The 24,413-nt window shown below is 38.4% G+C and overlaps 1 protein-coding gene across 7 annotated transcripts in view; it reads left to right on the top strand.

The window, feature by feature from the left end:
* ADGRL3 (adhesion G protein-coupled receptor L3) overlaps positions 1-24,413 on the top strand; it is a 784,489-nt gene that overhangs the window by 688,458 nt on the left and 71,618 nt on the right. For 6 of the 7 annotated variants that reach the window (XM_053607086.1, XM_053607089.1, XM_053607085.1 and 3 more), the window contains 4 exons: positions 2,023-2,232; positions 5,917-6,137; positions 20,930-20,996; positions 22,791-22,882. In XM_053607086.1, coding sequence (XP_053463061.1) covers positions 2,023-2,232; positions 5,917-6,137; positions 20,930-20,996; positions 22,791-22,882 — 590 coding nt within the window. The remainder of the gene's footprint in view (positions 1-2,022; positions 2,233-5,916; positions 6,138-20,929; positions 20,997-22,790; positions 22,883-24,413) is intronic. The other variant, XM_053607090.1, reaches the window with a different exon arrangement.

The raw sequence follows: 24,413 nt of genomic DNA, 5'->3' as shown, positions 1-24,413 counted from the left end.
AAGTCATCCCTGGCAGTGTGAGAAGTGTTTGATTCAGGTGACGGCACGGTGGCTCTCGCCTAAGAACTAATGCATTCAGAATAACCTTTGAAAGGATGAAGCTCAAAAAAAAAAAAAATTAAAATAGAAAGCCCAGATATTTTATAGATTTAAGTTGGGCTAATTTAAGACAAATAAATGTCTTTTGTTTTATAATGTGAGTACGATCTACAAGAAAAGGTCCCAATTTGGAGCTGATCTCTTTCTTGTCCACTTAAAATTTTTCCATAGACTTGTTTATACCCATAAAACTGATTGTCTTTGATTTGTGTCTTTTAAAATTTTACATTAACGATACCATACTGAGTAGATAGGGGTGTCCAACGGGTGGCTCTTGGGCCACACTCTGCTCAGTTGAGGACTTAGTATAGTGTCAGATACCATGAAAATATGCACAGATCTTTTTTTTTCTTTTTTTTAATCGCTCATCAGCTTTCTCTAGTATTTGTGTGTTTAATGTGTGACCGTACACAACTCTTATTTTTCCAGTTTGCAGCAGGGAAGAAAAAAGGTTGTATACCCCTACACTATAGATCCTTTTGTTGTTTGCCTTTAAAACAATCTAGTATTTGGGCAGCACCTGTGGCTCAGTGAGTAGGGTGCCGGCCCCATATTACCAAGGGTGGAGGTTCAAAGCCGGCCCTGGCCAAACTGCAATAAAAACATAGCTGGGCGTTGTGGTGGGCACCTGTAGTCCCAGCTACTCGGGAGGCTGAGGCAAGAGAATCACGTAAGCCCAAGAGCTGGAGGTTGCTGTGAGCTGTGATGTCACAGCACTCTACTGAGGGCGATAAAGTGAGACTCTGTCTCTACAAAAAAAAAAAAAAAAAATCTCGTATTTTTGTGAAGTATCTATGTTAGTAACTGTAAACCTAGTACACTGGTTTTCCACCACTCTTTAGGACATCATTGCATAAATTAACCTTTATTTGTCCATTCCCTCATTGGTAGAAATTAGGTATTTAGGGATTTTCAGGAAGCTTAGAAAGAAAAGAGGAACTGACAGGCACTCAATTTCTCGACTGTGTCCCGGGATCTCGGTACACTGGCGTGTGGGGCTATTATAAATCCTATCCCTTCACGTCGTTTGGGGGAGACGCAAACTACTATAAGGTGAAATAGAGGTTTCAATCGTAGAACAAGGATGGAAAAGAAATCACCAATGACCACTTCCATGTAAATATGGAGCTTGCTGTGTGGTTTTAATAGGCCTGAAATATGCAGTTTTAGTGCAGAAGTTTTCACAAACTTCTCCTCCTCAGCGTGACAGCTTGCTTTATGCTGCTCTTCGGTACAATAATTCCGAATATTTATTTTCTGTCTATGGATAATAAGCTGTATTCATGCGAAACCTTTTGGGAATCAAACTTCCTGATCTTCTTAAGTCGTTCAATATGAATATAAATCCGGTGAATATCCTCATTCTTTTAGATTTTTCCCACTAAAGAAATGGTACACTTATGTTGGTATTCATCAGAATTAACCGGGAATCTTTGTAAAAATACGTACTTATAAGACTCAACCTTGGAAATTCTGATAAAAGATTTATAAGACCAAGGACTTATATTTTTTATAAGATCCTTAGGTGAACTGAGATACGATTTCCATTATGTGCATAGCTTGGTTTTTAAAAGGGATTGTCCAAGAGTTAGTGCTCAAAAGTTACATAGATTAAACAGAAAGTTTTACTTTGAAATATTTGGGCAGAATCAGGTGGGTTGGCTTCAACTACATGAATTCTGAAAATTTTGACCTAAGAAGGGGCAATGCTGGTCTCATCTCTGAATGTCAGACTGAGTCACACCACAGAGAAGGGGTTTATCAAGGAGCAGAAAATCCAAAACGCCAGGTTATTTGATTCACTGTGAGTGTGGGGGATATTTTGTGCATTATGAAATCATGTCTCCTGAATCCAGGTCCTTATTAAACCTTATAACTGTTTATGTCTGAATGCAACTCACGGCCTCTCTGTTCTGTCCCCAGCACAGCGACGCAGTCCATGACCTCCTCCTGGACGTGATCACGTGGGTTGGAATTTTGCTGTCCCTTGTCTGTCTCCTGATTTGCGTCTTCACATTTTGCTTTTTCCGCGGGCTCCAGAGCGACCGTAACACCATCCACAAGAACCTTTGTGTCAGCCTCTTTGTAGCAGAGCTGCTCTTCCTGATTGGGATCAACCAGACTGACCAGCCGGTAAGCGGCCACATCCATGTTAGCACAAGGCGTTCCCACTTGCCGCTCTGACACCACCAACCCCAGGAATATTCATTCTCGGCTAGTTACCTAAGAGAGGCACTAATTTTCAGACCTTACCTGGTTTTCCATTTCTCATGTCCCATTGTCATAAAAAAACAATGAAATATGTGAGCGCCTGTGGCTCAAAGGAGTAGGGCACTGGCCCCATATGCTGGAGGTGATGGGTTCAAACGCAGCCCAGGCCAAAAAAAAAGGCAGTGAAATATGATATGAAAGAGGTGTTCATTGCTTTTAATGTGTGTATAGATTCAGTTTGGGGAGAAATTTTTTGCTTTATAGCAAAATTAAGCAGAAAGCACAAAGATTTCCCATTCACCCCCCACTCCCCCACACATCCTCCCCTATTGCCTACACCCCTCCTCAGAGGGGGCACCTTTGTGACAGCTGGTGAACCATCACTGACACGTCATTGTCACCCAGAGTCCATGGCTTCCTTCAGGGCTCACTCGGGTGCTGTACATTCTAGGCTTTGGACAAACACCTAAGCTATAGCCACCCTTGGAGAGTAAGACAGAGTTTTGTCACTGCCCTGAAAATTCTCTCCGCTGTTGCTGTTCAGCCCTCATTCTCCCCTGACTCATGACAACTGCTGATTTTTTTATTGTTGTCATAGTTTCGGCCTTCCCAGAATGTCATGTAGTTGGAATCACATAGTATGGAAGTTTCTCAGACTGCCTTCTCTCAGTAATATCTAAGTTCCCTACTTTCTTTCACTTTGTGATAGCTTGTTTTTGGTACTGACTAGCATTTCCCATTTCCTTATCCAATGGGCCAGTTTCTTTTTTCTTTTCTTTTTTTTTTTTAATTTAGAGACAGAGTCTCACTTTGCTGCCCTTGGTAGACTGCCATGGCATCACACAGCTCACAGCAACCTACAGCTCTCGGGCTTAGGCGATTCTCTTGCCTCAGCCTCCCAAGTAGTAGCTGGGACTACAGGTGCCCACCACTATGCCTGGCTATTTTTTTGTTGCAGTTTGGCCGTGGCCGGGTTTAAACCCGCCACCCTTGGTATATGGGGCTGGCACCCCACCCACTGAGCCACAGGTGCCGCCCCCAAGGGCCACAGTTCTTTGTCTCACCCTTCAAGGTCATCTTGGATACTTCTAAGTTTTGGCGATTCTGATAAAACTGCTGCAGCCCTTCATGTGTTGTTTTTGTGTGGACATTTGTTTTCAACTCCCTCGGGTAAAAACTAAAGAGTACAATTGCTGGATTGCATAGCAAGAGTATGTTTAGTTTTGTAAGAAACTTCCAAACTGTCTTGAAAGCGGCTATCCCATTTTTTTATTCCTATCAATAGTTTAGATGTACACTGCTTCAGAAATTTTGTTTCAAAAATTTGTTTTTGAAGTAACTGTATATCATCATCATTTTCTTCTCTTATTTTTTAAATCAGAGCTAATATTGGGTATGGGATATAGCTACAAGAGGGACTCTACCTAACAAATTCAAATATTATGATTTGGTTCTTTGCACCCTCACCTTAAACTAAATAAAAAAAAAAGAGAGATAATAAAATTGCGCAGATATAAAAACAAAGAAAATATTTAGAGAATAGAGGGATATCTTTTCTTAACAGATGTAATTAGTATTTTCTGAGCTCTATAATAGATCTTAATGAACATCACACATTTAAATTTGTATGTCTAAAAAATGTTTTTCTAATGGATGTATTTTGAAAAATAATACAAACTACCCATCGTATTTGGAGAACATAAACTCTTTACAAATTTTGTTTGGTACTTTATCTCTGCTTGATTTCTGATCACAAATTTAAGCACCAACTTTGTACTTTACTATTACCTGCATTTAGTCATATCAAGGAGAGGAGAGAAAGAACGGAAAGAAAAGAAAAAAGGAACAACTGTATCCGACTGTTCTTGATAAAATCGAGGAGAAGGTATAAATAATAGACAGTATCTTATCTCTGACATAAGACTTTATGCCCACTTAACAATTTTTGAGATGCGGTTTTGGTTTACTTTGGGTTGGTGGGCATGGTGAAAGTTTGTCCTCATGACTAAAATTGCAAATGAGCAGGAAACTTTCATTTTGGGGAAGACTTGTGAGGATAATAAGTGGTTCATTCACTTACCGCTGTTGCCTGGAGTGTGCCCATATAGATAGAATACTTTACAATAAAAATGCATTTGGATTCACGCTTGTGATTACACATTCATGATTAAAGACCGGAAAGGGTACAATTATGGTGGTTATATTTTTAATTGGTTATCATATCCTAATGTGACAGCTTCTCCCATCAGTGCATATCTATGAATAAGCAATCAACGTATCCATTACTGTCCCCCCCAAGCAAAGCCTTACGATAACAAAAATTCATAGTTGACGTTCTAACTCTAAAAAGCAAGAGATGGGAAATGGTGTTATTTTTCTGAGAAGGTATCATTTTATTCTCTCGTTAGGTTGCAATTCAAATATTGTGCGTTTCTTTTCATTTCGAAACCTTATGCTTATTTTTGTTTCCTGATGTTACATATGGTATGAAAAAAAAAAAAAAAGAAAGCTTGGCCAAGCATTGCAGATGGCAGGGAAACTGAATTCTGACGAGTGTAATAGTGTGATGAACAGTGGCCCGTATAAAAACATGGATCGGGTGCGTCTCAGCAAATCTCGTCTTTACTTTTCCTGGGGCTGAGCTTTCCTGTTCTGCATCCCCCAGGTGAGGACCTGACTCCTCTCTGCGCAGACAGCCGACCCCTCCCCTCCCCTTCACCCTCCCCCTAACCCAGGGAAACCGACCACCCTTTGTCTCACATCTTAGGGATCTTAGTTACCAGTGAATTCATGCTACTCTGATAATTTTTAAGTTAGTTGACCATTTGTAGGAGGAGCTATAGAATTTAGTTGAGACAATAAAAAAGCAGGAACCGAAAGGAGGGGAGATTTCAGGAACTGAGGTAAGAATAGGAAATTAATAGATGATCCCCTGAAAATCGTAGTACCTCAGGAAATACACAGAATAAGGGCTGGCTCCTTTTTTTTGTTTGTTTGTTTTTAATTCAGCTTTTCTAGACCATATTTAGTACAGTCACCAAAAAATCAGAGAAAAAAAAGCCATTCTGGAGCTCTTAACTTTTGCCACCTCTATTTTTACACCTGTGCAGCATGAACTTTCCAAAGTTCATCTCAAATCCTTTTTGAAACAAGCTGGGAAACAAATAAACAATTACTAATAATGAATTAATAATCTTACTTTAAAAGACTGAAATCAACCGTAGTATTTAGTAAGAACTCACTGTGTTAGCGCACTTGTCATTATGGCCAGGAGAAAAAAAAAAAATTTATATTTCTAAATCTTTAATCTCAGTAATATGATTCCTAGGGTCCTATTAGAATTTTTTTCTAGTTGTTGTCATTGTTTCTTATTCTAATGCTATGCTGTCATCGATAAGCTGTTATTAATGCTAAGTGCAGTTTTCGAAGACAGTTTGTGTTGAATGATACTAGTTTTTAGTATCTGGAGTTTAGGAGTCTTCTCTAGATGACAGTTTTGCAGACCCGTGGTTAGCACTGTCTCCATGAATATCGGATGTGGCTTTATGGCCGTGAGCAGATTCTCCACATGAGCTACGTGACTGAGCCTTCCACTCCCTTCCCCAGATCGCCTGTGCTGTGTTCGCTGCTCTTCTGCATTTCTTCTTTCTGGCTGCCTTCACCTGGATGTTCCTGGAGGGCGTGCAGCTCTACATCATGCTGGTGGAGGTTTTCGAGAGCGAGCACTCCCGCAGGAAGTACTTCTACCTGGTTGGCTACGGGATGCCCGCGCTCATCGTGGCCGTGTCGGCCGCCGTGGACTACAGGAGTTACGGAACAGATAAAGTGTAAGTGTGCTGTTTGCTTTCTTTGTTTTTTAAATTTTATTTTTAAAATATTTTTATATTTAAATTTATTTTTTAAATCTAGTTGAAATAAAACCTTTGGATTTTCTTGGAAACTAAAGTCTTCCAAGCAATAAGCGAAGGAACTGGAGTAGCAAAGGAGTCAAATTCCATCCACGGTTATACTATGGTTAGGATGTGAAAGGAAAAACAAAATCTTAAGACTCAGCATGACGCTGTTTGAGAACAGGATAATCTTCTCCTCTCAGAACCATAATCTTGAGTCACTAGGAAGAGATGATAACTTCAATGTTTTGCTGGACATGGAAGGATTTATCAAATGAAGAATTAGCTGTATGAAAAGCTGTGAGTTGGTCGGGTGCAGTGGCTCATACCTGTAAACCTGGCACTCTAGGAGGCCAACGTGAGAGGGATAGCTTGAGCTCAGGAGTTTGAGACCAGCCTGAGCAAGAGTGAGACCCCATCTTCACTAAAAATAAAAAAAACTAGCCTGGGATACTAGTTGAGCTCAGGAGTTCGAGACCAGCCTGAGCAAGAGTGAGACCCCATCTTCACTAAAAATAAAAAAAACTAGCCTGGGATACTAGTTGAGCTCAGGAGTTTGAGACCAGCCTGAGCAAGAGTGAGACCCCATCTTCACTAAAAATAAAAAAAACTAGCCTGGGATACTAGTTGAGCTCAGGAGTTTGAGACCAGCCTGAGCAAGAGTGAGACCCCATCTTCACTAAAAATAAAAAAACTAGCCTGGGATACTAGTTGAGCTCAGGAGTTCGAGACCAGCCTGAGCAAGAGTGAGACCCCATCTTCACTAAAAATAAAAAAAAAAAAAAAACTAGCCTGGGATACTGGCACACACCTGTAGTCCCAGCTACTTGGGAGGCTGAGGCAAGAGGATCTCTTGAGCCCAAGAGTTTGAGAATTTGAGGCTGCTGTGAGCTGTGATGCCAAGGCACTCTACCTAGGAGAACAGAGTGAGACTCTGTTGAAGGGAAGGGAAGGGGAGGGGAGGAGAAGGGAAGGGGAGGGGAGGGGAGGGAGAAAAAGAAAGAAACAAGAAAAGCTGTGTGTTATCAAAGGACAATGAAGGCCTGACTTGGTGTCTCCTCTTCTTTCTGATATGTTCCTTCTAGTCACTGGAAAGAGAATAGGATCAGGCGTCGTTTGTGTTTTCCCCCAGGTGGGTGCTGGGGTATGGCAATGAATTTTATTTTCAACATAACGTTAAATTAGTGAGACGTATGTATAAAGGTGTTCAGCATATTAGAAAGGAGTTCAGATAAAACGTTTTCGTAATCTACATAAATGTAGCAGTTCATAGTCTCAAAATGCCTGAAATTTTCAATAGCCCCCAGGAGAGAAAAGTAGAAAAAGAAGGAGGTAAATAGCACCTTAGAGAATTTAGAAAGAGACTCAGATTCAAGGAAAGTGAGAGGAAAATTTCAAGATGGATCAAAATTCTGTCAGTGGTGTTTTATGTCAAAGGCAATTCAAGTGGCGTGACCAGTGAGAAAAAATATCATTTCACCTTCACAAAAACTGTTTTGACGAAATGCTAGGAGCAGAAACCCAAACTGGAAGGTACGAAGAGGCAAATTAGTAGTAAGGAAGTCGAGTCTTCAAGTATTATTTACGCCCTGCTGTAATTTCATTGAAAAATGGTGAGATAATGTCCGTGCTAACAATCATAAAGAGGATTTTAAAAGATGAAGTCGTAAGCATGTCTAGGGTGAAAAGAATCAAGTTACGAAGAGAAGATTATGGGAGAGAAAACGCCCGATCCCTCATCTGTATTCAATACGTACCTGTGGGCTGAAGGAAAGGAAAAGTCCCGGGAGGTAGAAAGATGGAAGATTAAACACAAGATGAGTTAGACTGAAAAGTGGCCTTAGAGTTCACCAAGTCCGTGGCATTAAAATAGACGAGAAAATCATAAAAATAGACGAGAAAATCAAGGGCCAGATAAATTTGTTGCCTTGCCCGTGGTTACAGAGCTAAGTGGTTGAATACACCCCTAGACCAGTGGTTCTCAACCTTCGAATGCTGCGAGGTATTTTCATTGTTACAAAGGGGTCACGACCCACAGGTTGAGAACCACTGCCCTGGACAAAGGACCCAGGTAGAGATTTTCTGACTTGAGTCTCTCCCTCTGCTAGGAGCGCTGGAGCTTTTTCTGTATTATTTTCTGTATAATAAATCCCATCTTACCACTGGGGATGGGGGTGCGGTGGAAACAGCTGATGGTGGCAGATGTATACAATAAGCCAAGTCAGGCTTTTTTCAAATAAACTAGGATTTTTTTTTTAATGATAAAATTACCTTTCTCTCCTGAAATGATTGTGCAGGAAAGGACAGACAAAAGTCAGTTCTGAAGCAGAGGATCTTTTCCATCAAGTAAAAGATACCACCTTCTGTGGAATGAATAGGTGAGGTCACATTGAGAGAACAAAGATTTCAAAAGCTTTGAAATCTGTGGAAAATGTGGTAAGGATCCAATTAGACATTAATAAAAAAGATATCCAAGCTGCAGTGAAGGCTCAGATGAGCTTAGACAAATTCAATTTGTGTAGGAGTTAATAAGCCAAACTTCACGACTTTCGCCAGCCCTCAGCAGTCTGAACGTGCTATCAAGGGGGTAATCTGCTTCCTAGAATCCTAGAAGTGAGGCTTCCTAAGGAGGGACAGACAGGAGAGGCGTATTTAAAATAGCGTGTGCTGGTTCGTGGCACCAACAGTGCAATTAAAAGAAGACCATCTAATTCTGTTGAGTTTTTTTCCTGAAGTGCAGTAGGCTATATAAAGCCATTTGTCTGAAGTAAAAACAACCACCTGTTCTTTAATCTTTATGAATTATAGTTAAATCAGAGTTTAGTGGATCTCAGTGACATCTGTGGACCAGACTAAGATTAGAAAAATATATATATTATCCAAGGTTGACAAAAAAGACATCTCAGGTGAAAGGCATTAGATTGATCACAGTTTTTTCAATATATATATAATAATTACATTGATGTAATTCACAAGCCGCAAAACACTGTTTTAAAGTATACACTTCACTTCTATAATTGTCATACTTTTTATTTGACACTGTGGATATTACTTTCTTTGCACTATTATTATCATTGCTTACTATTTCGATGTGGCCATTGTCTGATTCCTTTTCTGAATGTGTTTCTGTTCGTTCATTCTTTGCGAGGTTTGTTTCTGGTCTTTTTGTTGTGTGATGTAGTTATTTGTAACCGTATACTGTTTCAATGTCATTCGTAAATAGCTTAATTTTGCCCTCCTGAAGTTCTGTTTTGCTTTTCTGTTGTTGTTTTATGTTAACTTTTTTCTCCATAGGTATTTGCAAAATTTTCCTATTGTTGAACTGACTAAACTTGTTTGCTTTGTGTTTTAGTCATTTATTTTGAAATCGATGTTATTTTCTCCATAGTAGTGATCTATCTTTTCCTAGAATCAATAATACATAGTCTCTCGCGACTTTGTTAAACCTTTGGCCATTATTGCTTTAATTTCCAGAAACGTAACTGGAAGCTCTCATTTACTGACGTAGGGAACAGAGGCTAATTTATTTCCTAGGCACTGATTTAAAACAAACCTTAATAATCATTTAGTTTTGTGATTATGACTTTTCCCAACACAAAGAGAAGCAAAACAGATACAGGGAAAAAGGATGAAAATGAGAGAGAAAAGGGTAAGGGAAATTACACTAAATTGATTTCACAGACAGGCATTACGCATTTTCGTATCTTGTTTCTTGTACATTTTAAATCAATTGTCTGCAGAAAGGCCTTCAGAATAATGTCTAACTTCTACCCTTCAGGAATTCATCTAGACCTTTATTGATGCAGCGCTGATTTGCCCACTGAAGAAGCAGGTGTTAAAAAGAGAAGGAAGATCAAGACATCTTCCTAAAGAAAATATAAGCAATGAACTTTTTTTTTTTTTTTTTTTATGATACAGAGTCTCACTGTGTTGCCCTGGGTAGAGTGCTGTGGCATCACAGCTCACAGCAACCTCAAACTTTTCGGGTGATGTGATTCTTTTGCCTCAGCCTCCCTAGTAGCTGGAATTACAGGCACCTACCACAACGCCCGGCTATTTTTTAGTTGCACTTGTCATTGTTGTTTACTAGGCCCAGGTTGGGCCTGAACCCTCCAGCCTCCGTGTATGTGGCCGGCACCCTACCCACGGAGCTGCAGGCGCTGAGCCTAAGCAATGCACTTTTACACAACTCACAACTAGGAAGATTTCTGGGCATCAAATCTCTGTCTTGTTTCTTATTATCAAATCTTTTTGTTCTAGTTCCTGTTACTATTGTTTATTTCTTTTATTCTCTCTCTCTCTTTCTTTTTCTTTCTTTCTTTTCTTCTTTTAGCACAGTCTCCATCACAGCTCAGAGCAATTGCAAACTCCCAGACTTGTGTGATCCTCCTGCCTCAGCCTCCCTAGTGACTGAGACTACAGACACCTGCTATACTGTGCTTGGCGAGTTTTTCTCTTATTGGTAGAGATGGGGTCTCGCTCTTGCTAATGCTGATCTTGAACTCCTGAGCTCAGGCAATCCACCCTCCGCAGCCTCCCAGAGTACTGGGATTATAGGCGTGAGCCCCACACCTGGCCTCTGGTATTTTATCTCATTTGATATTTCACACCCCCCATTTACCACTTGACTCTCTGTCACGTAACTCTTCTCTCTCAAGTTTGTTTGTTATAGTTATCTTCTTATGCCTTACATTGATTTTTAAATACAAATATGTATAGTGCACAGTATGAAATAGATTGGGATTAGCCAGAATTCAGAGGAATCCTGTCAGCTATTTGACATTTACTGGTTCTATTCCGATACCCTCTAAGTCAGTGGTTCTCAGCCTTCCAAAAGCCGTGACGTTTAATACAGTTCCTCTTGTCGTGGTGACCCTCAACCATAAAATTATTTTCGTTGCTACTGTTTTGAATCATATTGTAAATATATGATATGCAGAAGACCCCCTAAGGGGTCATGACCCACAGGTGAGAACCGCTGATCTAAGTGATGTTTTCTATGAAATGTTATGAAGGCTGTTGGATTTATTACTCTGTACAAAACACACACTCACACCCAAAGCATACATAATTTAATTTTGAGAAACCGCTTGGTTTGCCATCAATTTGCAGTGTTTGTAAGAGAGTCATTAGTTTTTGATGTTTGTTTAACAAAATCTTTTCATCTGTACTGACATCATACTCAAGAATATACTTAGAATAATTATTTTGTCACAATAATCAGACATTTAAAAAACCATTTAAAATACCAGTAGTTTTTTTTTTTTAATAACTTTCTGCTAATGAAACACAAGTCAAAATTGCATTGCTGATAATAGGCATTATTTCCTTTTGTCACTGTTTTTCCTCTCATACTGGTATTCATACGGACGTTTAGCAAAGACATCTGATATGATACTGTCAGAAATCTGGCCTTGGGCTTGGTGCCCAATGCACAGTGGTTACGGCACTGGCCACATACACCGAGGCTGGCGGGTTCAAACCCAGCCCAGACCTGCTAAACAACAATGACAACTGCAACAAAAAAAATAGCCAGGTGTTGTGGTGTGCACCTGTAGTCCCAGCTACTCAGGAGGCTGAAGCAAGAGAATCACTTAAGCCCAAGATTTGAGGTCACTTTGAGCTGTGAGGCCACGGCACTCTCCTGAGGGCAACATAGTGAGACTCTGTCTCAAGAAAAGAAAAAAAAAGAAGAAGGCTGGCCTTGCCTGAACAATAATTCTAATAGAACAGATTTGGAAATCCAATACTAAATACTTCAGTTTTATGACTTGACACTCATCAGTTCATTTAAATTTTAAAAACTGTATTATCACAACAAAAATGCAACCTATTTGAACAGTTAATTTTATTTAAAAGAAAATGTCACGTTAATGGTTTTTTAGCATTTTCCTCACAATCTCATGTTTATAACTAAGAAAAAAAAAAAAAAAAAAAAACAGTGGTTACTGTCCTGGTGATTAGAAGAAGGACCTAGAATGGGCCCTAGGATGACAGCAGGCACCAAGCTCAGATAATTGTTTAAGAAAGAAACTCTGAGCTAGAAAATCGATAAGGAGGTTCTAAAAGATGTGGATTAGGTCATGAAAATTTATAACTGATCAGAATATCCTGAGTACTAGAAGAACAGCGATGCTCTTAAAAATGAGTGAAATCAAATTTTATGACCTGAAAATTGTTATAAATCACCTATTAAATCTTACCTTTGTCTCCCCAGCTTACTAGCTTAAAAGCATCTCTGAAACCGGTGGTCCCTCCTCTGTCAGTTAAAAGCCCCCAAATTTCTTTATTATCATTTCATTATCGAAGTAGCATAATCATTTGGGTAGGAAAGTGATTACTGATTTTTTTTTTTAATACAAGGTTATATGATTAAGAAAGATTAAGGAATGTTGAAGTTGACGGAAGTTATATGCCCAAAGTGTGAACATTTGCTCACAATTTCTAAGCATTTCAACCCACTCCTAAATTACATTTTCCTTTGGAGTATTTTTCTAAGCAACGACTGTGTGATGTTATAGAATATACTTTCATATAAAATGGTATTGATGTGAGGCATCCACCTTGCTGGCATGTCGTTACCAGGTCTGTCTGATGAGAAATAGCGCAGATAAGAAGTGCTTTCCATTGACCTATCAAGGTAACTTCTCAATATGTATGTGGAGAGTGCATGTGTGTGCTTATATTTCATTTTATTTTATTTTATTTTATTTTTTATTTTTTGAGACAGAGTCTCACTTCGCCACCCTCAGTAGAGTACCGTGCATCATAGCTCACAGCAACCTCAAACTCCTGGGCTCAAGTGATTCTCTTGCTTCAGCCTCCCGAGTAGCTGGGACTATAGGCGTCCACCACAACGCCCAGCTATCTTTTAGAGATGAGGTCTCACTCTTGCTCTGGCAGGTCTCTAACACCTGAGCTGAAGCAATACACCCACCTCAGCCTCCCAGAGTGCTAGGATTATAGTTGTCTTGTTATTTTCAATGCAATGGAATGTTGGATTTAACATCAAATATTTGGATGTGAGTTAATATGGGAACCAAAAAGTATGATAACTTCCTCAGCTCTCAGTAACACCTAGAGGTTACTTTATAAGGTAGCAGGACTTTATCCATTAGGAGGACTGTAATAAAAACACACATGTGGAATAAAAACTGAACATGTGGAAAACCTGGGTCAGGCGTGTACTGCTGGCGGGTGTGTAAATAGCATAGCCAGCTCCTTCAGCAAGTAATCTGAAGAATGCTGACATAGTTACCATCTGATCCAGCAAGCCCCCTCCTAAGTATTTACCCTGGAAAAATGAGAATATAGGTTACCATGAAAACATATACAATGTGCCATATTCATAGCAGCAATATTTATGTTAGCCAAGAAGTGGACACTTTGGGGCTATCACAAAAGGCCAATGTCCATCAGATGATGAAAATATTTTTTAATGTGATATGTCTCTATGATAGAATATTTTGGGCAATAAAAATTAAGTATTAGTATGTGCTACAAAATGGATCAACCTTGAAAATATTGGGGTAAAGAAGCCAGTTGTGAAAGTCTGTATGTTACATGTTCTCTTTTGCATAAAATGTCCAGAACAGGCAAATCTTTTTTTTTTTTTTGTAGAGACAGAGTCTCACTGTACCGCCCTTGGGTAGAGTGCCGTGGCATCACACGGCTCACAGCAACCTCTAACTCCTGGACTTCAGCAATTCTCTTGCCTCAGCCTCCCGAGCAGCTGGGACTACAGGCACCCGCCACAACGCCCGGCTATTTTTTGGTTGCAGTTTGGCTGGGGCTGGGTTTGAACCCACCACCCTCGGCATATGGGGCCGGCGCCCTACTCACTGAGCCACAGGTGCCTCCCCAGAACAGGCAAATCTTTAGAGATAAAAAACACAGTGGATTTTAGGAGAATGGGGGAACCAGCATAGGCCAGTGGGAGGGAAGGCAAAGGGGCAGGGTGCTGACGGGAGCAGAGTTGCTTTGGTGCAACGAAACTAAAATTAGATTGAGTTGATGGTTTCACAACTCTTAAATACACTAAACACAATTAATTATAAATTATTATTTATGATACATATCTTATATTCCCATAAAGCAGCTTACTAATACTAAACTTTTCATCTCTTGAGGACCTGATGTTTAGAAAGACGTTTTCACTTGAGACGTGTTTCAGTCATCTGTGCCTTACTATACCAGATACATTTCTCATCTACTCGTTGAAATTTACAGTTATCAACAAAACAATAGCTTTATTTGTTTTCTCACTTGTATCTTTATTCTCTTGGGGAAATGTTCAGTAGCCACGGGACTTTGGAGTCAGGTGGACTAGAATAAAATTCAGGCTCAACTACTTAATACCTGTGTGTCTGTGGGCAAGTCATTTTAGTTTATGTAATTTCACATTCCTAATCTATAAAGTGAAGGCTATTATTTGTACCTTGAGAGACTATTGTGGTGTTTAAAGTTGTGTGCATATGTGTGCATGTGGATATATGTATGGGAGTGTGTATATAAAAGGTCTGACATATATAAGCATTTATTAAATTAAAACTATTTATTAGAACCGGTACTATTATTGGACTGATCCAAATGAAGAAATATAAACCTTATGGTCAGCAACATTGTTTTCACCATACAATAAATTATATTTAAAAGCAACCACTTAATAGAGTAGCGATCACATTCTTTTATGATATCTCCTATTAAGCCAGGTGAGGCCATGAGAATTACTCCCACAGTTAGTGGTATTAACAAATCATAGGGCGGCGCCTGTGGCTCAAAGGAATAGGACGCCAGACCCGTATCCTGGAGGTGGCAGGTTCAAACCCAGACCTGGCCAAAAAAAATAAATAAATAAATTATAACAGATAATTCTGCTTTTATCTTTGTAGTCCATTATAAGAAGGTAGGATGTATTTTACTGGAGAAAAACTATAACACTTTTAAAAAATATAACATGCTGAGGAAATAAAGGTGGTACAACCTGTATTTGATGTATTGGAGCTTGTTTTAAATTTTGAGATCCAAACCGTAGCTGAGCCATAAAGGGTGGCCTTTTCTTCCCCTCACTACGTTCCATTCTCATATCTCCATGCCAACCATTTCTTGCCCTTCTTTGCAAAGTATTTCAAGATTAGATGTCTGAGTGCTCTATGCTGGAAAAATGGCATTCTAGAAAATTCTTAAGCATGTCATAAGTTTAGGACTGGAGTTTATTATGCTGGACGTGTCTATCTGTCCCTTTTCCTGTGTTTGTCTGTCTTTCTCCCCATTTCTCTTCATTCCTTTCTTAACTCTGTCGACCTTTCCAGATACAGACATATATTACAAATGCAGAGCTACTGGCATACGTTGAAGAGAAAACACGCATGTTATACAGTTTAAAAATGCTCATAAGCAACCAGAAATAATTAAGCCTTGTGAACATTAGGGTCTAATAGGCAAATATTGTTTACTGGTTACATTTACTGCTCACCAAGAATAGTTGAGTCTGTGATTTAGCCACGTGTGAAAAATGAAGCAGCAATGGTTGCCAGTTTACCGCTCTTCAACACACTTTGGTTAAGAGCCAGACATCTTGTTTGATAAGAGCAAATTAAACCAACAACAGAACCTAGTGTCCCAAAGCATCCTCACAATGCTACATTAAACATGCCAATTTTGTATAAAGAACTACACTTTTCTGGTGTTATCAGCATCTAAAAAGCTTTGTAAAACTTGTTTGGGGTGACGTTTATGGATGTTGGGTAATTGGCCTTACTATTTTTCTAAATAGACTGATGCATCATCAAAATGACTGATGATGATAAAACGGCGAGTAGTTTCACAGCAGAAGAAGATAAACTTTAGAAGTGTCGTTTTCTGTTGTCCTATTTGGAAAAATTAATTTGATTCATTATTTTAATTTTTTCTTTTCTGAGTTAACATGAGGGTAGAGCTAGTTGGACTAGTAATTGAAATTTTTATGGGAAAATTATAAGATCAATATCAATACCCTTGTTATTAATTTATGAAGAAGTTTCTTATATTTTGGAAGAAAATAATTCAAACCACTTATTCTTGTGGATTAGCATCAGCTCTTTAAAGTTCTAAAACAAGTAAGTTTGTGTTAATTCAGTAAGAAGGTGTGGTATTTCTAACGGTATAAGTTACTTTTATTACTTGAAGAAAAATTCTACAAAAAGAGAATTTTCATGACGTTGGTATTAGATAATTTTATTTACAAAAGAAAAATCAAAGTGTGTGGTATATGACAAGTGTTTCTTTGAGTACCAGAATATATGTCTGGTATCAAAACGTTTTTATCATTGCTTGAAACCCAGCACATGGCCCAGTGAGAATGAGCTTTCTCAGCCCAAAGTCCTGTCTTTTCTCATAGTACTTCTGTGGAGGTAACATATAGATCATACACCTAAGATTAAAGGGCATTTAAAGTGCAAAGAAATTGAAATATCTTTAAAAATAAACAAGGAATGACCTGTCAGATTTACTAATTTCACAAATTAAATGTTGCTTGGTGGATAAAGGCAATTTCTAGATTAAATCATACCCTTCAACTGCAGTTCTATCCGGCCATTTGTGAGCTGGACTTTCCTGTGCTCAGTATAGTAAATTGTTCCTCTAGCATTTGTGTTGAGACTTTGGCCTGGTCCTTCCTTAACCGGTGATTTTACTTTGTGTCCGATGCCACTGGAGGGCCAGACTCAGGGACACGTGAGGTCGGCTGTGGGTGCCCAGGGCTGTGGGTCTGCAGCCCACGTCAGACTCTTCATCTTAAAGACAGGCTGGTTGTCTCCACCTGGGCCCAGTGAATCAGGGCAGGAATCATGCAGATTTTTAAGGTAGTTAATGGGAAAAGGAGGAAATACAGAAAGCTTTGAAAAAGCCGGCTTGTGGCCAAAAACAACAGCAGGTGTGGCCATCTGGCAGTGCAATTAGAATGGGGATTCTTCCACCAGCTTCCAGAAGACAGGCCAGCCTGGCCAGACTCACCGAGGCTATTGTGACTTCATATCAGCGCTTTCACTGTTCAGCTCCAACGAGAATTTCCATCTGTTTTACCAAATAGATATTAAAACTTCCTTAAAGAAGAAAAATAATAACTTCTAATGGAATGTTCACATTTAGAGGGGATCACTGTGCCAAAAGCTCTTTTCTAAGTAAAGCGTTTGCTAAGCTGAGACAGTTAAGAAAAAAACCCAGAAGGTTCATAAGGCTATGATTTAATGAGATTTTTTATTTTAACAAAACATTTGGTGAAATTCTTTAAAATCTTAAAATTCCCTTCATTCGACACAACTATTAATAATGTGACTAAACATATGATTTGTATAAGATGTCTCTAACCTATAGAGTACTATTTCAGAAGATCTTGAAGCCCGTTTTGTATAAGATGTCTCTAACCTATAGAATACTATTTCAGAAGATCTTGAAGCACGTTTTGTATAAGATGTCTCTAACCTATAGAATACTATTTCAGAAGGTCTTGAAGCACGTTTTGTATAAGATGTCTCTAACCTATAGAATACTATTTCAGAAGATCTTGAAGCATGTTTTATATAAGATGTCTCTAACCTATAGAGTACTATTTCAGAAGATCTTGAAGCACATTTTTTCTATAAAACCAATTACTGAAAATGTGATTTCATTCCCAGACAGCTCTCAAAAACTTATTTGACCTATAAATTGACAGGAACTATACTATTAATAATCCTTCTTAAATGTATTACTACTGTGGCATTGGGTTGCTATAATTTCCACAACATTCCTAGGATTCAGAAGAGTGTGTGTGTGTGTGTGTGTGTTTACATGGGCGTGAAAGATGGGAAAACGCCCATGCTTCATTATTTATTATTTGTTTTTACCCTGAGGTTTAAATAACGTATCTGTTCAGCACCAAGAGAGGCCCATGAAAACTTTTCTGGGCACAAGTTTCTTTCTCTTTCCCTCCCGCTTCCTCTCTCTCTCACACACACAATTGTTCAGGCAGCAAACTAGTGGTAAGAAGGGCGGGCAATATTCACATTCCAACGCTGATTTCCCCAGGTCCGTTTATAGGTTGCACCACACTCCTATTTTCTACGACAAAATTTTTGGAACAACACAGCAAAAGAGTAGTAATTATTCAAACTAATAGCTAACAACTAAGCATCGATTACTTTGCTAATGGCATTGTTTGTTTTCCAGACAGGATTATTATGATTACTTTCAATAAAGAGAAATTAGCTTGTGTGTGTAAAAGACATGAACTTGTGGTCAGCTGCTTAGGGCAGTATCTGCCGTACCCTATTGAAATCAGTTTGTGAGTATTTAACTTCATAGAAGGCAGCCTTAGTTTGTCACCTTTAACTTGATTTTCCATAGAGAATTTGCTTTTTGTTTCTTTATTTTCTTTTGCTTAAAAACCTACCTCTTGTACAAAAGAAAAAACAATTAGTGAAAAGTAAACCAAAAAACCTAGTAAACACCACTGCCTCCATCGCTCAGATGTTAAAACTGTTATCATTTTAGTATATTTGCTTTCAGTAATTATTAAAAAAAAACATAGAGCTAAACCCTTTCTGTCCACTTCTGGTCCTCTGGATTCTCAACATAAGGGATTTTTTTTCTTTCCATATATATAAATATATATGTAAATATACACATATGTAAAAGGAAATAATACATATATACACATGCCCATCAAATACATAAAGTAGTCTTTTAAATGTGTGTTTCTAATATACTTGTGTATATATGTTAACATATATGCACCATATTATATGTACGATATTTGATATACAGAGTGGCCATAAAGTTCATGTGCAATTTAAAATGGTGTGAATGTTATGATCACCCTGTATTTACAGTGTAGACTCATCACTTTACTTATTTTGTGTGTGTGTGATTTTTGCCAGGGCTGCGTTTGAACTCACCACCTCCCGTATATGGGGCCGGCGCCCTACCTCTTTGAGCCACAGGCGCCACCCATCATCACCTAACTTTTTTACTCCCCTGTGATTTTTATTTATCCTGTGGTGTAGATAGACCCACTTCCTTCTTTTTAACTGTTTTTATAACACTTCATGAATGACAATTATCCATTTCTTCACTGATAGGCATTTATAAATTTCTTTCTTAACAGCTTGCCTGTTATTAAATGATTACTTAGATTTAAGTAACATTTCTATAATCACAAAAATATGTACGTACTTAGGATTTGTAGGTTTAGACACCATAGCACACCACTTTTAAATGTATACTATTAGAGATGGTTTCTTTTTAAATTATCCCTCAAATAGAGTAAAATGGCCAATAACTGAAGATATTATTTTTAACATCGAATGTAATTTGTTCAAAATTGACATTCATCTTTCTCATAACTAGTCACTTCCATTTTATCTTTCTGTCATGCCCAGGAATGAAAACGTAATTTCCCCGAGGCTGTACGAACTGGGCGGAGTATTAAATGTAGCTGAAATTAAGTGATTAATAATTTACTTCTGAGTCATGAATCAACTTCATGAGACGCTAACCATCGTTTGCAACCCCAGCAGAACCAGCACTAACAATGCACCTTTCAAGACTCCAGAACTCTCAAAGGTTGGCTGCCCAACCTAATTAAACTTCAGTCTTCTGATACCAAATTTATTTCTTCTTTGTACTGAGTTTCCTCCCATCTTCTTGACAAGAAAATGTCACTTTGCCTGACAGCGGGTAGACAGGTTGTGTAGCACCATAATTGGAGAGAAAAGATAGCTAAGCTACTCTATTTCATGGGCCTGTGTATGGATTTTTCTTTCTTTCTTTATCCTTTTTTAAGGTTTCTGTAACAGACACAAAAGTCTTAGCAAAGGGGCCCAGTGCTGCTTTTTTTTTTCTTTTCTTTTTTTTTAATTCTCTGCTTCCTCCAGGGGTAATTATCTTACTCCATCAATAGTGCTGTTAGAAATTGGGCACATCTGCTGGCGTGGATGTGGAGAGAAGGGAACACTTTTACACTGCTGGTGGGACTGCAAACTAGTACAACCTTTCTGGAAGGAAGTATGGAGAAACCTCAAAGCACTCAAGCTAGACCTCCCATTTGATCCTGCAATCCCATTACTGGGCATCTACCCAGAAGGAAAAAAATCCTTTTATCATAAGGATACTTGTACTAGACTGTTTATTGCAGCTCAATTTACAATCGCCAAAATGTGGAAACAGCCTAAATGCCCACCAACCCAGGAATGGATTAACAAGCTGTGATATATGTATACCATGGAATACTATTCAGCCATTAAAAAAATGGAGACTTTACATCCTTCGTATTAACCTGGATGGACGTGGAAGACATTATTCTTAGTAAAGCATCACAAGAATGGAGAAGCATGAATCCTATGTACTCAATTTTGATATGAGGACAATTAATGACAATTATGGTTATGGGGGGGGAAGCAGAAAGAGGGAAGGAGGGAGGGGGGTGGGGCCTTGGTGTGTGTCACACTTTATGGGGGCAAGACATGATTGCAAGAGGGACTTTACCGAACAATTGCAATCAGTGTAACCTGGCTTATTGTACCCTCAATGAATCCCCAACAATAAAAAAAAAAAAAAAAGAAATTGGGCACATCATTCAGCATTTAAAGGCACAGGCACTGTAATATTTCCTGTCTGCCGTGGAAGGCGGTGCAGCTCACACCCCTGGCACTGGCTCACCTTTGCGTATGTTCTGCCCAGTTCCTCAACGCCTCCTCCCCTTCCTCTTCCAGATGTTGGCTCCGACTTGACACCTACTTCATTTGGAGTTTCATAGGACCAGCAACCTTGATCATCATGGTAAGAACTCCTCATTAACTATGTGTTTCCCAGGTCAACAGATAAAAACTTTCGCTATCCCTCTACTGACTATCTGTAATTTACACAGGTTAATTTAGGAGAAGCATATACTTTTTTGAACCTACATGACTCCCGTAATTAGACACTCATTATTGTCTACTTTTATGTTACAAAATAGCTAATCAAAGCTGGTGGGAGAAGAAAACACACACAAGAGTTTGTGCAATGCTGTAGCCGCTCAGCGGTCCAGCCAACGCAATCCATTGATTTCTTAGGTATTTGAATAGCAAGGACTTTACATTGGTCAACAGTGTATTTCCATTCTTTTTCTTTTGGATTATTTTAATTGGGAATGGACAGGAACTGGGAAGATGTAAAATATCTTAAAATTCCTTTAGCTTTTTAAAATATATGTGTGTATATATATATATATTGAAATGGATTTTAATTGAAAACGGCGTAACCACACTAGGCACACATTCTGCATGCTGCTTCTTTTTTACTTTTAGATGCATAATACCTTGATTTCAAAAGCAGATCGCTCATTCTAATTTAGATAGAAATGTTAGTAACAGTGTTTACATAGTTTTCATTTTTTAAATACAAAAGTTACTGAATAAAATGTTAGCTTCTTGATTTTAAGTAGAATATAGATCTATAATTTCTTATCTGAAATCCTTGGGAGCAGGTGTATTTTTTAATTTAGAGAATTTTCGAGCCTGGGGATGGTGCTATGACACACACAGTGTGTCGTTTACATGTAATACCCCTAGTGGGGGATCAAACACCTTGTGCAGGACTCTTAGGAGGGACTGGGCAGCACTCTGTGAACAAATAACAGCAAGATTTCATCAGGAAAAAAAAATAACACGTAGAATAAAGACAATGAGTAATCTTACATCAATTCAAATTTGGATTCCCCACCAAATTTAGTTCTGGATAGATCTTTGGCTACTGAATAAATGAAAAGAAAAAAAAAAAAACTCACTGTTTTAAACACTTTCAAACTTGTCCAATTTGGAGATGATTGATAACAGATTGTGAACTTGTATAATTGAGAGACTGTTAATGGGGCTTTTCAGGGTACGATCCCACTCAGTCAAGAGAGTGAAAATTATAAATTAATCAGGTAGCAAAGGACAATTCAATACGTGGTTTACTATACAGTTTACATACACGTAGTATATAGAATTTAACTGGACCTTTTCATTTTGTTTTGCTTTAAATCATAGGTTCTTTCTGGTCCTAGAGACAGAATAATAACATTGGAGATTTCCTCTACTTTAATCCTAGCTCCTTGTCATATCAGAACTTAACCAGCATTTTACAATCTTTTTAAACTAGTTCTTCAAAAATGTATTGATGTTAGTATTTCTGCTTTTCTGATGTACTATTTGAAAATGTATTCCTAAGTGATAAGTCTGGACTGATGTTCAGAGGGTAGAAATAGCTACATACCAAGAAAAATGATTGTTTCTTATTTTTATTTTTTTTTTTTTAATATACTGGACTTTGAGTTGTTTCAAAATTTCCATAGCATCATTCCAACTGCAGTTGATTTTGTATTCATACGATTTGGCAGAGCGCTGCTTTGTAACCCCGTGGTATCCCAATTCCCAAAACTGGCTTTTTGCCTTTACTAAACATTAGGCAGTCATCTCTGATCCAATTCCTTTAGAAGTGTAGTGAGAGCTAATTTCCCAGAACAACTCATCTGTTACAGAGAATAGACTTGCTTTTTTTTTTTTTCCTATTCCCCAATTATGCTACATAACATTACCTTTTTCTTTCCAGCTTAATGTAATCTTCCTCGGGATTGCTTTATATAAAATGTTCCATCACACTGCCATCTTGAAACCAGAATCAGGCTGTCTTGATAATATCAAGTAAGTGATTTTTATTTTTGTTTTCCCTGGGTTATCTTACATTTATGGTCTAAACTACCTTTACTTTTGATTGTGTCTGAATATTAGGAGAAAATGATAAAGAAGCTGAGTGTATTCTTTGCCAGATAAGATCACTTATTGACTATTGAGGCGACTTGATCTGAAAGTTCTGTCTTCAAGGTTACTTTTTTCTCCTGACTATTTGAAAAATTTTTAAGTTTTTATTTTGTCCTGTAAATAAATGCAAGGTTTCTGGATTGGGACACATTGGTATTTCTTAGAGCAACAACCACATGAGTTCCTCACACTCCATCTCACCCTTCAGAGCAACATGGTTAAGGCTAAATGGGTGTATTACATGTACTAAAAGTGGGATTTTAAATTATAGAAGAGGAACTCTGAAATTATGTTATACAACTGCCCTGCTCAGTAAAGAAACTTACCTAATACACACAGATACTTTGTATACAAATACACGGCTAACACATTTTGTTTGTTTGTTTTTTGAGACTGAGTCTCACTCTATCACCACCATGTCACCACCACATCACCACCGAGGGAGACTCAGTTTTTTGAGGCTGAGTCTCACTCTGTTGCCCTTCTGGGTATAGTGCCCTGGCATCAGCTGAGCTCACTGCAGCCTCAAACTCTTGAGCTCAACGGATAATCCTCCCGCCTCAGCTTTCTGAGTAGCAGGACTACAGGCACCTGCTACAATGCCAGGCTAATTTTTCTATTTTTTTTTTTTTTTGACAGAGTGAAACTTCTTTATTCTCCAAGTCAATATATTTTGCTGTCTTTTTGTGACAAGAGTTAGATCTTTCGCCCTCTATCATCGAGAAATTGGTATCAGAAGTGGGGACCAATATGTGACATTGTCTTAACAGCCAGGTGGTAGATGAGAATTATGAATCACAGTAGGAAGAATGTCCATATCCCTTATCTGTTGTGGAGTGATGAAAATGTGTCAAACGATCTAATTTTTCTATTTTTGGTTGAGACAGGGTTTCTCTCTTGCTCAGGCTGGTCTCCAATTCCTGAGTTCAGGCAATCCTCCCTCCTCAACCTCCCAGAGTGCTAGGATGACATGCATAAGCCCACTGTGCACCTGGCCTGGCTGAAAGTTTTATACTCCGTTTGATATACTAACACTTAACCATCTGGAGGTAAATCTCTCCAGACGTCTCTATTTGGTCGTCTTTTAACTTTCAAAGTTTGTTCTTTGACTCAAATTCTGTGTTTGTATGCTCAGAAAGCTTTACCATCCAGAATATGAAAATACTTTACTTTTCAACACTAATAGTTAGTACTCTATACAGGCAAAAGAGAAACTAATTTACACTTTCTGAAAAGAAATATAGTTGCATTACTTGATATAATTAAAAACTGTATTGTTCCCTTAGGGCATATGGCATTTGAGAAGGACAGTAATGTTGAGATGCACCTTGGTCTTAAACCCAGATGATACACGAAACCGCATCCTCACGTCATTTGCAAAGGCTGTGTTTTAAATTGTTCAAAAATGTTTATT

Source organism: Nycticebus coucang, chromosome 10, assembly GCF_027406575.1.
Source record: "Nycticebus coucang isolate mNycCou1 chromosome 10, mNycCou1.pri, whole genome shotgun sequence".
Lineage (NCBI taxonomy): Eukaryota > Metazoa > Chordata > Mammalia > Primates > Lorisidae > Nycticebus > Nycticebus coucang.
This window is presented reverse-complemented; position numbering and strand designations above follow the sequence as displayed.